The 17,645-nt window shown below is 48.4% G+C and overlaps 1 protein-coding gene across 4 annotated transcripts in view; it reads left to right on the plus strand.

Moving 5' to 3' along the window:
* Window positions 1-13,429: 13,429 nt before the first annotated feature.
* Window positions 13,430-17,645, plus strand: part of TOX2 (TOX high mobility group box family member 2) — a gene marked incomplete at its 5' end in the record, with an annotated part of 125,950 nt that continues 121,734 nt past the window's right edge. Inside the window, one exon of one of the 4 annotated variants that reach the window (XM_079126919.1) lies at window positions 13,430-13,669. In XM_079126919.1, coding sequence (XP_078983045.1) covers window positions 13,571-13,669 — 99 coding nt within the window. The remainder of the gene's footprint in view (window positions 13,670-17,645) is intronic. The other 3 variants (XM_079126917.1, XM_079126922.1, XM_079126920.1) reach the window with 3 other exon arrangements.

The raw sequence follows: 17,645 nt of genomic DNA on the forward strand, positions 1-17,645 counted from the left end.
TCTAGATTGACATCTTCAGTGAACAGGAAAAGACTTCTATTTTGAGGGTAAGTCACTGCAATGTGGGTTTATTTGTTATAGCAGCTAATGTTACCCTAACAGATATACCCTGTCCATGAACTCCTGTACTCACCTACCCTGGCACAGGTGCCCCTGCTTCCCTCCTTTTCAAGCCTCTCAGGCATTCACAGATGACACCCACACAGATCTGGGGAAACTGGATCAATGATGTTATCAATTTTGTCATTGTTTGAAAAATTTTTAAAAAAATTTTTTGTAGTTCTAGATGGACAGCATATCTTTATTTTGTTTGTTTATTTACATGTGGTGCTAAGGATCGAGCCCAGTGCCTCCCATGTGCTAGGCAAGTGCTCTGCCACTGAGTTACAGCCCCAGCCCTTGAACAAATATTTAGAGCTCATTACTATGTGCAAAGAACCAGGCCAGGCACCCCCAACACAGCACATATTCCACCGTACCCTTCCTGGAGGAGGTGATGGTCTGGTTGTCTCCTCAAGTCTAGCTGCTGAGCTCAGACACGAGGCCGTCACTCTGCCACCTGGGGATGCAGCTCACCCTGGCTTCCTGGTCCTGGACCTCCTCTTCTCCAAAGACCAGCCCATCCTCACTGCGGAGTTCACACCCTAGACGTTGTCACCCCTCAGGACTGCTACTCCCCTGCCTTTAATGACAAAGTCCACCTTGAAGCCCCTCACCATGACATCTTCAGTCTTCTCACTGGGGGACCTGGGTCTCCCAGGAGACCTCCCAAATCAGAAGCCCCTCTCTTTAACAGCCTGCCCCCCACACCCCGCCTTCCCTTCTTCCTTAATCTAGGGCACCCTGAAGCCGGAGGGTTTCCGGTGCTCCTTTGCGAACGCCCTCAGCCTTCGGTGCAGAAGCCTGGAGCACCTGGTGAACGGTGAGGTGCCTCTGCAGACAACCTGGAAACGCCTAATTGTTCTCCAGGGCCTGCTTACTTATCCTGACTCTTGCCTTGCCTCCCTTTGAACTTGGCAACACACACACGCGCACACTGCCATAAGCTTGGACTGAGGACACTACTGTAGCAGGGAACAGATATATGGGTTACTTATGCCTTTGGAAGTATACCTTGCTTCCTCTTTATCTAGAAAGATTCAGAGCTTGGCCCAAACAGCACAGGCTAGATTTAAGTTCTATTCACTCTTTTATACAGTAAACAACCCATACAACTGTGCATGGTTGACTTGGCTTTGAGTTCCTAAGCCTAGCTTATGGGATTCTTCTCTGACTCGCCTCTCTAGCTACGTCCAAGGCCATCTCTCCTCGCTCTGTATCCCCTACTAGTAGACAGTATCATGGGGAGCCCTGCACAGAGCAGACCACGTCATACCACCCTGCCTTTTCTCTTGCTGGGTCACTAGACTGAAGCCCTCTTCTCTGCTCAGCCAGCTCCTGGTCATTCTTGTGACTTTGTTGCCAGTGTCCACATCTTGGAAGTTCTTCTGGGTGCCTTTTTGCCTCCTGTAGCTCCCGGGCACCCCTGCTTGCCACTCATTGCCCTCCATGATAGCATCTGCCTCCACATCTGTCTCAACAGAGTCCTCAGGCAGGGACCTCTCTGTCAACGTGGCAGCTTGCCTCAGGTCTGGACCTGCAAACAGGACAGGAGGAAATGGGGCGGAGGAGGAAAAAGGCTCCACCTCAGATTGCTCGATAGGATGCAGAGTCCATCCTGAGAGACGCACTTCCTCATGATGGGCCGGGTGGACAGACGCTTTCTGATGCACGGATTGTGCCCAGCGCTGTGCTTGTCCCTGGGGCACAGTGAACAAGACAGACCGTGCTCTGGCTGTCGCAGCTCCCTGTCTTAGCTTTCACATCCATCGTGGGATCAGAAAGAGAAGTGGGAAATGATGATTCTGGTGGGAGAAGGGACACAGGAGAGGGATACAGGACCTAAACGGACCTCGCCTGGCAGGATTGGGGGTGGAGGCCCATGACTCTGGGGTCTGAGGGAGGCCGTGGCTGCAGCCGAGGCCTGAGGGCAGTTCCTACTCACCTGTGTCTCAGAGAACCTAGGCACAGAGATCAAGCTGCTGGACTCCTGGCCTGCGCTCATGGAAGAGAGAGGCCCACGGTTTAATGAAACTGGGCACATGGGGTACCTGACCGTAGCACAAACCCCTCACCCTCAGGCACAGAGACCACTACAGAGCCAGGGGTGGCTGGGACACCTTTCTGGGACAGGGCTTGGTCTTGATTGCTATTTTGGTTTTCTTTTTGGTACCATGGATTGAAGCCAGGGACACTTAACCGCTGAGATGCACCCCCAGCCTTGATTGAAGCTGGGGTGCTTAACCACTGGCCCTTTTCCTTTTTTAATTTTTGAGATAGGTCTTGCTAAGTTGCTTAGGGCCTCGCTCAATTGTGGAGGCTGGCTTTGAACTTGTGATCCTCCTGCCTCAGCCTCCTGAGCTGCTGGGGTTACAGGTGTGCGCCACTGTGCCTGGTTTGATTGCTAAAATTTGAAGAATCCATCAGCTCACCTGCTGCTGCTAGAGTTACCATTTTAATCTGGGAGTTTAGGAGATTCCATTAAGATTGGGAGCCTCATCCCTCTTCCAGAGAGGCCTTGCAGTCGGTGTTTTTCTTTGCAAGAGAGCGAGTGGGGCCCTGTGCAGGGGTTTTTGTAGAGCAAGTAGCAAAGAGAGAAGAAAAAACAACTTTGATTCAAAGATGCCAATAATAGGGGGCTCCTTTTCCCAGTCTCCCTGTGGAAGGTCGTCAACAGTACAGGAATAATCGGGCCAGAAACTGGCCTGCTCAGGCAGAGGGACGTGTGTGCCTTTGTTAGGATGGGCTGAATAGGATGTCCCTGCACCCAGACCTGGCCTCCCAGCAAACAAAGGGCCCCTTTGTCACTCTGGGCAAAGAGTGCTGCCGAGGTTGCCACAGCAACTCAGGGACACAGACTTAACGTGCAAGTGACATTTCAGATGGGAAATGGGCATTCAAAAATTCAAATTTCTTTTTGGAGAGTGGTTTCCTTCTCTGAATGTTTTAAGGGAGCCACGTAACAAATGAAAGAAAAAATAAATAAGCCAATATACACATCGCCAGGCCAACAAATGGTTTTGCTTTTCAGCATGCTGGTCCCTCCTCTCTGCCTGAGGAAGTTGGGGGGACAGCCTTGCTGGAGGTGACACTGCAGGCCTGGGTGAGTGGCAGTAATTTAGAATAAGTTACCTTGAGCCTAAAGGTAATTGGACACCATGAAATAGTTTGGAAAAAAAAAATCATCTGGAATTTCACCCTCTGGACACAGGATACCTCTTCCTTGGCTCTGTCTCTATGTTCACCAGCGCGGCTGGATGACCCCCTGCGTGCAGGGCCAAGGGCTGGGAGGGGCACCAAAGGCACTGGGTTCTCGCTGTCCAAGGCGGAGGGTGTGCGGCTTCCCGTGTGTGCATGATCTCCGCTTAAGTCTACGGGGCCTGTGCTAAGGGATGGGCAGTTGCCCATCAGAGGCAATGACCCACCCTGCGCAGAGAGAGGTGAGCAGGGCCCGAGGGAGGAGGGGAGAGAGGGACCTGGGATCCGCCACCAACCCAGCCTTGGTGCTTGGTTGCTTCTTGCTGTTTGAAATGAGGGAGGAAGGGAGGGAAGGAAGGAAGACCGGGAGGAAGGGCTCTCTCCGCATTCTTTTAAAGGGGAAAGCATGGTAAATGGCAGGATGCAGGCAAAAGTGGTGGGCACAGATACAGTCACACAATCGCCACCGTCACACACCATGTTGTCCCTTAAACTTATCACGACAGCTTAATAAACAGTGTTGAAGGAATATCGCGGGGAACGCTTGTCTGTCCACCACCTGGACTCCAGCCTCTGGACACGTCACCTGCTGCTTTATCACCTATGTCTCCACCAGCCGAAGAGCTGTCTTATTTGGGGGGTACATTTCAAATTTCAAACATCTTTTCACTCCCCTGAACATATATTGGTGTGGGTGTCAGAGTTTTTACATTTTCCTTTTGATTTGAAATTTACAGGCAGTGAAATTTTACCTGTGCCTTTGTCGAATCTTGACAAATGCTACCACCTGAGTAACCCAAACTTCCTCAAGACGTAGAACATTAAGATCACCCCAGAAAGTTTCTTCATGCTCCTTTCTGATCAGCCCTACCCCTGACTACACACCCTAACCAAAGCATTTTTCTGTTCTCTCCCCCAATTTGTTCTTCGGTCACCAGGGTCTATACACTGTCCCAGGCAGTGGGCATGAGACCCCACGTGTTATAGTGTGTAAGTGCCTGGGGCCACATGTTCTGGTTCGAATCTCAGGGCCAGCATTTTCTTAGGAGAGTCACCTAACCTCTCTGAGCTTCTCTTTCTTGACCTGTAGACTGGGGACAGTGACATTTGCACCCAACTCATGGGTTTGTGGGGTGGGTTCTTTGAAACAGTCCAAGCCAAGCTCTTGGTACATAGTAAGTGCTCAATAAACGTTTGTCTCGAGGGAGGCCACAGCTGGGTAGCTGCTGTCAACGCTCCCTTTCTTCCTCGTACTCGTTAACTAAACTGCTGTCTCCTGTCCAACTTTAACCCTTAAAACCCCCATTTTACTGAATGATTTTGGATTGGGAAATTTAGGCAGTTACAGAATGATGTGCCAAGGCCCAGAGGAGACTTGGAAGGGAATGGACGGAGAGTCATATATCTTTTATTTTTGCGTTTTTGTCCTGATGTTCCCCCTAAGGTGCACCTGTGTGCAAAGCCACCAGCTGTTGGAGGTTGGTTATTACAGGTGGGGCTTTGCTGAACGTTCTCTTCCAGGTGAGAAGTAGCAGCCAACCACATCTTTATTCTCCTTTGACTGAGCTGGTACATCACTGAGGTCCCTGCAGGTGATGGAGCCTATGGGGTCAGTGCAGTGTCTGAGAACAAAGTGGAATAGCGTTTCCCTTAGAAGGGGTGGCAGACAGTCTCAGTGGAGGAGAAGGAGACTTAGATCCCCGAATCCCGAGTCCAGACAGCCCGTCGCTGCTCAGAGCTGAACCAGCCACTGATGAGCCCAGGGGCAAGGCCAGTGCATCATCTCCTCCCCCTGCCGAGCTCCTGCTCATCCCACAGTGCCAGCTCAGTGCCACCTCCCCCAGGAAGCCCTCCTCTGTGTCCCATTCTGCCCTGCACTCAGCTCTGTCATCTTGATTGGCTGTATTTAGTTGACTATTTACTGGCCTGTCTGCTACTCGGCTATAAACACAGATCGTGTCCCTGTCAGTTAATTTCTTGTCCCTAGCATGTGCTCAAACACATTTTTCATATCTTAACTGAACAAATACTGGCCAAACACTTTCTAAGTCCAGGTAAGTGACACATATTATCTTGGTTTTTTTTAAAGGCATTCATTTCTAAAACCCTCTTAGAGTAGAAAATATGGAGAGAAGAGAATATAAAAAATAGAAATATAGAATAAAATATGGCCTAATGACAGAGATTTTGAGTATGATTGGTTAAGGAAATAAGAAAAAAAAAAAAACCCAGAGATAATAAGAATATTAGAGTTTTTAAAATCGTAAAATAGGCCAGGTGCAGTGTCACACTCTTGTAACCTAAGCTATTTGGGAGGCTAAAGCAGAAGAATCAAAAGTTCAAGGCCACCTGGGCAACCTGTGAGACTCTGTCTCAAAACACATGGAAAAGGGATTGTGGATGTAGCTTCCCTAGCACATGCAAAGCCCTGGGTTTAATCCCCAGTAATCCACCCTCCAAAAAACCAAACAAAACACAAGGTAATATTAAAAACACTTTTGCACCAATACATTTGAAAGTTAAGGGAAATTAAAAACTCTTGATAGAAGTATAATTTACCAAAATATACTTAATAAAAATATGAGACATATTAATTAAATTATAATTTAAGAAGTTGAATTGTTATCAAAGTTATTCAACTTTTGAGACAAAATCAGTATAATACACTTTTTTTTTTAAATATAATGCTGGGGATCAGATCCAGAGCCTTGTATGTGGTAAGCAAGTGCTCTATCACTGAGCCACATTCCTAGTCTGTAAAACTAGTGTATTCTTGATATATGATACAGTTTGTCAATAACAGCAAAAAAGAATATTGGATCAATTTTGTCCATTAATATAGATGCCAATGAAATGTAGCAGTGTATTTAAAAATAAATTATTGTCAAATAGAAGTCTCAAGAATTATCTCAGGAATTCAAGGATGGCTCAATGTGAAAGTATATGATTGTACTATTAGTGTACTATATAATATTAATTGGTTAAAAGCTAAAACCCAGATGATAATTTCAGATTACAAAAAATTTATAAGCAATAATTAATTCATTCCAAAACAAATCTCTTAGCAGACTAGGAATAAATAGAAATTTTATTACTTGATGGAGCATCACCAGGCACTTACAATTAGCCTCTTCCTTAATGGCTAAATGATGAAATATAAGAAGTATCTTCATTAAAGTAAGAAACAGAAATCAATGCCAATATAACCAGTACTATTTAACACTGATTCTAGAGGTGCTGGACAATGTAATAAGACAAGATAAATATTAATAATGATGCACTGTAGTCTTAATTGTTAAGAGAGTAAATCTGAAATGCTCTCACTACAAAAAAGTGATAATAATGTGAGGTATGCTAATTAATTTAGCTCAATTTAATTATTTCACAATTTATACATGTATCAAAACATCACATTGTACACTATAAGTATATACATTTTTTCTTGTCAATTTTACTTTAATAAAGTTGAGAGTTGGGGAAGAAAAGACAAAGAAGTGACAAAATGGTTAGAAGGGAAGAGCATAATTTTTGTCTGTCTTTTTGGCAATACTATGATCTTCTCTACAAAAAATAAAAGAGGATCTACAAAAAATAAAGTATTAGGACAAATAATAGACCTTGGTAAGTTTTCTGGATACAAGATAAACATCTAAAACTTTAATAGTATTCTTATACATTAAGATAAATAGATATGTTTTTCATCAAAGATTTCACTTCTCCCCAACTTAACTTAATAATATAATTCTAATGAAAACACTAGCAAGCTTTTCTCTTTATCTTAAGTAAACCTGAAATTTATATGAAAGATCAGAGAGATGCAGTGAGGTCCAGTGGCTATGAGTGGAGAACTTACGGCCAAACTGACGAGTTGCAAATCCCATTGCTCCATGTACTAACTTTATTCTAGCCTCTGCCACATGCTAACTATTGGTAAGTTACTTGGCTGCTCTGTGCCTTGGTTTCCTCATTGGGAAAATCAGTATAATAGTAGTGCCTACTTCATGGAATTGTTTTCAAGATTGAAAGAGGGAATAGATAGACGACAAGTGCTTAGCAGAGTACCTCACAAACATCTGGCATTCAGTAGTGCTTAGTTGTTAGTAGTGCTTCTTTTTATTTCCCTGTAGATAGCAACACATGAGAATTCCTATTTCTCTTCTGAGTGTGGTCCATTCACATTTAACTTTTCAAATCCCTCTCCCTACATAACTAGCACATAGTAATACACAGGTAAGCATCATCATCCAGCTTTGCAGAAGCAGAAACAGGCTCAAAGAGGAATAGTGACTTGGTTGAAATCAAATAGAGAGTTGAGCAGAGCTCAGGACTTGAATCCAGAGTCTCTGACGTCTCATCTAGTGTTCTCCTCTTAGGGGCCTGTAGTTTGATCTGTCCAGCAGGTACTGTGAGTGAAAGTCACTGGCTAACTTGGACAATTGTCAGAAATAATAGGTTGGAGATATATTGGCCTGGATGGGGGTATAATGGTCAAGGTCCCAGCAATGCCCAACTACTGTCCTCAGACATCAGCGCAGACTTCAACCACATTCCTGAAGAAGATGCGGGTGAGCATGCACACAGAGCAAGTGTCTAAGTAAAGCAGAGTTCTGCTCTGTGATCACAGAGAGCTGAGTCTGTGACAACTACTGGTGCTCTGCCCACATGCCCACAAACCTCACCATTCCCTGCGTGCAGATCCAATTTCTTTATTTTTCAATTTATTAATTTTTTATTTGTTCTAATTGGTTATACATGACAGTAGAATGCATTTTGACACACTGTACACAAATGGAGCATAACCTCTCATTCCTCTGGCTGTGCATGGTTCTGATTCACACCAGTAGTGTAGTCATACATGTATGTAGGGTAATGATGTCTGTCTCATTCTACTGTCCTGCCCATCCCCATCGCCCCACTCCTCCCCACACTCCCCTCTGCACAATCCAAAGTTCCTTCATTCTTCCCTACCCCACCCCATAACTGCAGATCAGCATCTGCTTATCGGAGAAAATATTCGGCCTTTGTTTTTTAGGGATTGGCTTATTTCACTTAGCGTGATATTCTGTAGTTCCATCCATTTACCTGCAAATGCCATAATTTCATTTTCCTTTAAGGCTGAGTAATATTCCATTGTGGTATATATACCACATTTTCTTTATCCATTCATCTGTTGAAGGGCAGCTAGGTTGGTCCCATAGCTTAGCTATAGTGAATTCAGCTGCTATAAACATTGATGTGGTACAGCCCCAATTTCTGACTGCTGATTCCTGCATCTCTTTGCCTCAGGGATTTCTCTGATTGCCAGAGCCCATCTGCCTGCCAGGATGGGCTTCCTGGCAATGGATGCTCTCTGAGAGCATTGTTCAACCCAGATTGGTAGGAGTTGGTGAGTAAGGACCCCGATTCCTTACCCCTCAAGTGGATAACTCTGAGGACTGTGTCCTACCTCACATTCTAGAATTTCCCAGAGGAGTTAGGCTCTGACTGCTCACAGTGGTTGTTTTATTGAAAATTGCCCTTCCGTGACTGTTCTTTCCTTTCTCATTTTCCTCTACCTGTGTGTCCTGGGATCACTCTTCAGTAAACTACTCACGGTAGAATCCTTGCCTCAGGATCAGCTTTTGGAGGGCCCTAACCAAGAAAGTTGAGCTCTCCCCAGTACATCTCCATTGTCTGCACCTCAATCCAGCTTAACATACCCCACCACACCTAATCCGAGTCAGATCTTATGCACATTGACTATGGGAAGGAAGAGACGGAGACAGATGCTGAACTTGGCTCTACCCACTTTTTTCTGTGTCCTGGAATCTGAACAATCCAGGAGCTACTTCTTCCTGAGAGAGTATGTGTAGCTAATAAGGTCCTCAAAAGCTCTACTTCCCCTAAAGGTGGCATGAGGCATCTCTGTTGTGTTAGCCCCTGTGTTTGTCAATGGGGACACCAAGATGGGGGAGCCATTGTCCCCACCTGGAGACACTCATAGGGCACATGTGTTAAAACAGTTTGGTGAAGTTGACACTCATAGTTCTGTGTGCAAACAGCTATTGGAAAAGTACATTGGAGCAGTCGAGTTGGGGGTCTCTGAGAAGTCTTCACCAAAGAAGTGTACTTGAACTAGGCCTTAAAGAAAGAGTTAAGATTCTATAAAAGAGGTGTGGATCTGGATAGTTGTTTATTATTATCAGGCAAGTTGTTTATTATTTCTAGAAACTGACCCTCACACTCTGGGTTACTATCCACCTGCCCCAGTCACCCCTGGGCCAGGTACCAGACACCTGGGGATAGTCCCTAACCCAAGATCTACTAAACTCATTCAAATTACCCAATCCTGAATCTGCTTAGACTACCTGCCAGTTCCTTCCTGCCAAAACCACAATAAATTCTCTTACCCACAATTCTCCCTTCTTTCTATCTCCTAGCTAACCCATGTGGCCTCCCGTGGATGGTATCTCCACTCCTTTGGGGACCCTGAGTACCAAGCAATCTTTTCCTTGGCAATCATCTCCTGATCTGTTAACTTTACCACATCTAAATAATAATAAACATAGTAAAACACATCTCTTTCTTAATGTTTTTATCAGTGCATTATAGCTGCACATAATAGGGGGTTCATTCTGACACAATCACACATGCATGGAATATAATTGGTTTCGTATCAGTCCCAGGATCTCCTCCCTCTCTCCCTCCCTTCTCTGCTGCACTGGTCTTCCTCTCATTTATTACTTTTATAAATCAGTACTCCATAGGTATACACAGAGGTGGGATTTACCCTGGTATATTCATGTCTCTATTTTGATTGTCACCTATTAGAAGCTGAAAGCTGGAAGATGCATGAGCAGGTGCCTGGGTCTCCACGCTGGGTTGCTGCAGGCAGGGCACAGCCACGCTGGCCTGTGTCAACCTGTGCACTGTGGCAGGACTGAGGTGAAGGGCAGGAGGAGGGCTCAGGCCACTCCCATTCTGAAGACAGCACGTGATGCCAAGCCATGGCAATTCTTTAGGGGAACCAAGTCATCAGCTTTATATCTAATCAGCTGCCAACATGAAAGGACAAGGCCAGGTCTTGGGGCCTGTATGGCTTCCCTTTGGTAAAGTCCACTAGACTCTCCAGATGCTTCTCCCTTCCTGAGGAGAGGACAGAGGTGACCAGCAGGGTTAATGGCTGCTGTTGCTGGCATGCTCCAGGGAAGCCCAGTGTCTGTGGCAGCTCACTCATTGCTCCTGGGCCCTGGACTCTGGCAGACATCCTTCCCCAGCTCTGGCCAGAGTTGATGTGACCAGGACTCCATGGGAGTGCTCCAGGAGAGAGTCCCAGGCTTAGCTAGAGTTCTGGCTCTGCTGTCACTCTGGGGAATTGGGCATTCCCACTGGTCCCTTCTCATCTGCAAAATGTCACAGCAGCCTTATTTTCTGACCCAGAGGGTCTTTGTGAAGAACAACCTCCTCAACCCGCAACAGAGGTATCTACAAAAAAGCCAAAGAAAATGAAACAGAAACAAAAGTACAGCAAGCACTTGATTAATGGTGCCATAGTATTCCTTCTCAGATCAGGTAAGAGACAGGATGGCCAGTATCACTCTTTCCACCTTACACTGGTGATACTAGCCAGTGAAACAAGGCAAGGAAAGAAATAAAATGCATAAGGATTGAAAAGGGAAAGCAAGCTCTCATTTTTACAGATGAGATAGAAAAATGGTTTGTTTTTTTAAGAATTCAGAAAATCTACAGATAACTTATTAGAATCAATAAGTTTAGTGATTTTGCTGGGTACAAGGACATGCTTTAAAAATCTATTTCTACTAAATTCCAGATCTATATTGATGAGTAACAAGTCACTCCAAAATTTTGTGGCTTGAAATAACAGTAAGCACTTATTATCTCTCATGGTCTCTGTACATTTTGGATTGAAGAAGGGCTGAGCTGCAGATTTCAGATTTTTTTCACGTGGTTGTAGAGAAGCAATGGACAGAACTGAAACAGCAGGGGTCAGCTCAGCCAGGGACCAACAAGGCATCTTCCTCTCCTCATTTAGTTTCAAGATCTCTACTTATGGTCTCTCTGTGTGGGTTAGTTTGGAATGCTTTAAAACCTGGCAGCCTAAGACTTCTTATACAGTGGCTTAGGTATCTAAAGACAAAGGTGAAAAGAGAGGGAGCATATATCAGCTTCTATGCCTGGACTCAGAAGTCACACAGCATCACTCTGCCACACTTTGTAAAACACCTTCACTAAAACCAATGCTTTTCAAGGGTAAGGTTATTAGATGCCACCCCTTGGGAGCAGTGTCAAAGATCAGTGGACTTGTAAAACCATGACACTGTACGGGCAACAAACAGAACATAAAATAAGGAAATTATTTGTAATAGCACCAAAACCATAAAATATCCAGGTCCAAATCTAATAAAAGATGTGCAAGATTGCTACATGCAAACCCCACAAAACATTGTTGAACTTTTAAAAAAATCCTGAAATAACTGGCACAACATACCATGTTCATGAATAAGAAAAATTCATACTGAAAATGTCAGTTTTCTCCAAGTTGATTTTTAGATTCAATGTGATATCAATCAAAATCCTAGTAATATTGTGTGTGTAAAAAAATGAGCTGGTTTTAACATTTCTATAAACGGTTAGTAACCAACAGTCTTAAAGAACAAAGTGGGTGAACTTATTCTATGGGACATTAAGACATTACAAAGATGCAGTAATCCAGACAATGTGATAATGGCACAAGGAGAGAAATAGGCTAATAGAACAAGACAGAGAATTCTGAAGGGGTCACATGCATATATGGACTACTTGATTTATGACAAAGCACTGCAGAGAAGTGTGTGTGTGTGTGTGTGTGTTTGTGTGTGTGTTCTTTTTAACAAGTAGTGCTGGGTCAGTCCGGTAACCAGATGGAATAAAAAGAGAGGGGTCAGTGGGAAATTCCTTTTGATAAGGTGTGGCACCGTATTTCCAGAAACAATGCTGACATTTATTTAGAAGTTTTTTCCTTTCCGAGCTGTAATTTCCCTCCGTTGTTCCCCAACCTTCAGTGAAAGGCTGTTTCCCACACCTATCTTGTGTTCCTGGGTTTTTATGGTCACAAATAGTGAATCAACAGCGGTTGGGAAAGAAGTTTCAAGCCGGCTCCTGAGTGGTCACGAGGCTCAAGTAGCACTTGAGTTCTCCCACCACGGGAGAATCCACTTCTGGCTGACTCCAGCCTCCCGGCTCTTCCCAGGCAGGGATCATGCGAGGGCGGGATGGGAGATGCTGATGCGCAATGTGTGGAGCAGCGAATGGCAGGTGAGGGAGTAGACCGCCAGTGTAGACGATTCTCTGATACAACTGCCTCTCGCAGGTCTATAGCATTGAGAGAAAGTAGGGGCTTTTTATTTTTAGAGGGAGGGAGCCCGTTTCACAGTCACCTCTGGGGCCTACAGTCAGAACCCTTCGGTTTCCTTCCTTTTCTCACCCAGGAGACCGTGAATGGGGCAGACTCCTGACCTTGACTCTGAGCTTCGAACTCTAGGCCATTCCTAGAGCCCTTGCCCTCCCCATTATCAAAGGGCGTGGGGTTCCTCCCCCTTCATCAAGCGCTTTCGGTTCTGGATTCCTTGGGGTCAGTGAATCCCACCCGGCAGGAGCTCCGTTACTGATGCCGAAAGCCCGTGCCTCAGTTTCCCCACAAGTAAAATTAAAGTTTAAGCCCACCGATTTCCCTCGGGGCCCCTCTCGCGGTAACTCAGGTCAGCGGGGCCAGGAGGGAGGGCTTCCTAAGATCAGCCTCCGGCGCCGGTCCGCGTCCCCAGACAGAGCAGCGCTCATCTCCGAAAGTGTTCCCGACTCTGCCTTCCTCCCCCGTCCCCCACGCCGCGTGGGGGGTGGCGCCGCCCCAGATATTTAGGGCGGAGATTGTCCCACTTCTGGAGAGGGGTGTCGTGCAGGCTTCTCCTTCCCGTCACCCTCGGTGGAGAAAGGCGGGACGGGGAAGGGCCGCTTGGACAGGCGCGCAACCCCCGCGGACCCTCAGGGGCCGAGAGCCGGGCGGGGAACCCGCGGCCGCCGGTCCTGGAGGAGGGACCTCCGGGCCGCGGGCCGGGCCCCCTGCCCTCGGCTGCGCCTGAGGCCGGAACAATAGCGCGTGCGGGCGGGGCGGGGCGGGGGCGGGGCGCTCCGCCGGGCGCCGCCCCCGGCCCGCCCCCGCGCTCGCACACCCGCTCGCACCCGTCTCCCACCGCCGCCCGCCCAGGCACTGCCCGCGGGAGCCGCCGCCGCGCCCGCCATGGACGTCCGCCTGTACCCCTCGGCGCCCGCGGTGGGCGCGCGGCCCGGGGCCGAGCCCGCCGGCCTGGCGCACCTGGACTACTACCACTGCGGCAAGGTAGGCGGGGTGCGGGTGCGCGGGCCGGGCGGGCTCGGCCCGCCCGCGCCTTCGGACCCCGGCCAGGGCCCGAGAGTCCCGGGTCGGAGCGCTGGGCGGCAGTCACCTGGTGGTTCGAGAGGCGGGCACTTTGGGACGCACACGGGGGGACACACACACTTCGACCCCGCCGACGGGCACGTGCCGCTCACACCGATACCCTCGCGGCCACACACACGCCCTGAGTTGTTGGGATCACAGGCAGAAGTCACCCCGACAGCCATCCGCACGACGACACAGTGTCTCTCACTCACCTCCGTCTCCCGACAGCCGCACATTCATTCACAAGCAGACACACAGTGACCTGCTGTCACAGACAGCCATGAACTGCTTGCACTGTCTTACCGTCCCACACAAGTCACCCTGACAAGTCATTTATACACAGCGACACTCAGCCACTCGCCCACGTACATTGTCAAGCCGCCACATGCAGGTCACCCATCAACACACTACGATGCCACACACCGTTACATACCCCCATCCGCTGTCACACCCAGTCACAACTGGGGACAGTCACACAAAGAAGTCGCTTCGACAGTCACAAGCTCACAGTATGACTCACATAAGCGCACACTTGTCACACACAGCCACCCCCGAACGGTGAACCTCAGACAGATCACACTGACGTCCGTACAGTCACACGCGGTCACACCCAGGGACAGCCACAGGCTCCGCACTGCCCTTAACTCCCACCCCCACACCTTGGCCATCTACACTCGGGCGCCGGGGTTTAACTTCACCGCGCACTAATTGGGCCATTTACTAATTGGCCATCACTGCCCGGCGGGGCCTCGGATTCCGAGTTGCAATGGCCAGTCGAGGCCTGTACCCTCTTGGGAACTGAGAGTAGGGTCCCCGCAGACGGGGGATGCAGTGGGGGCAACCCTTACCCATTTTTTCAAAATCGCCGCCCCCACCCCAGCCAGATTTCTTATGCTCGGCGCTAGGGCGCGTCCCTGCGCTCAGGAAGCTTGCTTATCCTGATCCCCCCCCCCGCCCCCCGACCCCTGAGGCGTCCGATCCCCGCTTCCCCGCTGAGCTCAGCCGGAACGTTTAGGGACAGCCGCGCGGTCCGTGTCCTCCTCTCTTGCGGTGGAGGGAACTTTCAAACTTAGTTGGGAAGCCAGACCATTTGTGCGTCCGCGGGTCGGTGCGTTGGTCCAGGGCCCGCTAGAGCAGAGCGAGGCTTTTCGTCACTCGGAGCCCGGATTGAACAGCGCGCGTGGGTTCCCCCGCTGCCCAGGCGCGGATGCGCGGGTTCCACGGCGCCGCGTGGTGAGTGCGCGTCTGGTGGCTAGATCCGCCTCTTGGGATCTGTCCCCTTCCGCATAGGCTTTTCGTCCAGCCCTTGGCCATGGGGATGCTGCGGGAGGGGGCCGTCCGGCTTAGATCTCGGGGCCTCTGAGCTGGGCCTCTCCAAGTGCGTCTTCAGGCCCTAGGGGAACCGCTTCTGGCACAGCTTTCTTCATTTCGCCCAGGGCTGCGGACCGGGGGCTGGACAGAAAGGATTTGGGGCACCACTCGGACCTGGGACGTCCTGGGGCGGTGGTGGGCAGCAAGCGAGTTCTTGCGAAGGGTAGGAGTGATTATCTTTTGTCCGGTGACCGGGAAGTTATCAACCGGAGAGGGGGATGGTATCCTGAAGATAAGGCAGGTTCGTGAGCTGCTTTCCGCCTGATGGAGGGAAAACATTAGAAGTAGCAAGTGGAGTTTTCAGGAGGAGGAAGGTTGGGTGTGGGGGCAGCTGGTTTGTCTTCTGCCCTTGGCTTTGCTGTTTTAGAACATGAAGTGGGCAAGGTAGATTCCAGCCTCTGCTTTGGGTACCTGAGTGGAGATTAGTGCCCTAAAGTCTGGGTGGGTGGGGTCTTAGACAAGAGTGCTCCCTTTGGGGATGGTGTTTTCTTTAAGCCACACCAGGCTGGGGTGGCCCCAATTATAGGCCTTTGGGAGGCAGGACACGCCTGAGGCCCCTGATTTACCCGGAGGCTCTATAAACCTCTGACTCAGCACCAGGACCAATGTGAAATTGTGCAGGGGGCGGGGCCGGGGTAGTTATGAGAAGTGCGAGATTCTGGTTTCTACTTGTAATCTAGGGCCCCAGGCCCGTAGCTAAGGATGTGTCCAAAGTGGAGGGCCACCAGGATGTATGAAAGGAAGATCCGACCATGTGCTTGGATGTGAGACCTGCTACTCAGTCCTTCAGGCTAAGGCAGGGGAGGGCACTTGACTCAGCAGGGTCACAGCACTGGTAGCAGATCCCTGGTGGTCTGTGATCTTAAGTGGTGGTGGTTGGGGGATAGGGTACCACGGTGACCAGGAGCGCTCCTTTTCTGGTACTGGAAGCCGATAGGGGTTGGGGAGAGAAAGGCCCAGGTGCCACTCTTACAACTGGTCACTATCAGAGCTGGAGGGGAAACTGAGACCCAAGGTGCAGCAGTAATGGGCACTTTGCACCTATAGGCTGCGCAGTAGAGCCAGAACACAGCCCACACGGTGGGGACTCTGTCCCTGGAGCCAAGACAAGAGGCTTGTTCCTCGGGGGACCCAGGCCTTAGGAACACAAGGACAAGCATTTGCCCAAGTGATGCCAGACAATCAAAGGGCAGATGACCTGGAAGGGCCCTTGGCGACCGTCCCCTTGGAGACCATCCCCTTGGTGACTGTCCCCTTAGCAATCTTCTACACAGTTTCCCAGCCTCTTTAAACCAAAGTCATGAGCAGTGGTTGTTCTTTTGGTGTCTTTTGTTTGAGAAAATACACAATGACTAAAAGCTGCTGTGGTTTCATTTTTGCTTTGGAATAGTTGTGTGTTTTATTAATCGCAACATTAGCATGCCTTAGGAAAATAGCCTACCAGCTACAAGGCATGCACATTACTTCTTTAGTGTAACAGTGCTTGGTAAGCATAGGGGCTTGTGGCCCTGTGGTCCCCAGGATCTGGTGGCACCTCATCCTGGCAGCCTCTGATTGCCTTCTTCTTTGCTTTACAGAGGGGAAACTGAGTCATGGAGTGGCATCCTCACAGTTACGATGGCAAACAGAGAGCACAGCTGAGTCCTGAACCTAGGTTTCTTGACTCCCAGCCAGACACTATTCTGGCTTCCTTGGGAGCCTGTGTGTCAGGGTTTGGGGGTTGGGAGCCTGTGACTTCCTTCCTAGAGTAACTATGAATTCCTTTCATTCAGGTTTTTGACCAGGTGCTCTACCAGGCTTGGGGTCACTGAGAACTCCCTGCTCAACTCTGTCTGACTTGTGTGCACTGGCCATTGGAATTAGGTGAACCTGAGTTCACATTTCCATTTGTGACTTCGTGACCTAGGGCAAATGATTTTTAGCTCATTTTTTTACTGAACGTGGTTTAGAACAGTAAAATACGGATTTCAAGGACTTGGGTCCCTGTGTTTTAGTGAATGTAAACACCCACATAACTACCACTCCAATCTAGATGTAGAACATTGTCCATCTCCCCCAGAGAGCCCCCTAATGCCCCTTATGAATCAGCACACCCATCCCCACTTCCAGCAGTGGCTTCTTATCTGATTTCTATTACCGATGCTTTATTTAAGTTCAATTTAGTTATGTAACTATAATTAAATTCTAGAACTTCATATGCAGAATAAACATCTTTCTATCTGGCTTCCTATGTTGTATCTATAGTTTATTCTGTTTTAATGCTAAGTACTATTATATGGTACACATGTATCACAATCCATGGTGGATATTTGGATTTATTTCCTGATTGGGGCTACTATAAATAAAGCTGCTATGAACATTCTTATACAAGTCTTTTTGTGGGTGGGGCAAATTATTTTAATCACTGAGCATAGGTATCTACTTGAGAACATGACCTGCCACTGAGGTTCAGGGAGGTCCTGCAGGTGATACAGGCTAGGACAATTCTTGGCACCTACAAACTGCTAATTAGATAACAATGCTG

The sequence above is a fragment of the Sciurus vulgaris genome (genome assembly GCF_902686455.1).
Source record: "Sciurus vulgaris genome assembly, chromosome: 2".
NCBI lineage: Eukaryota > Metazoa > Chordata > Mammalia > Rodentia > Sciuridae > Sciurus > Sciurus vulgaris.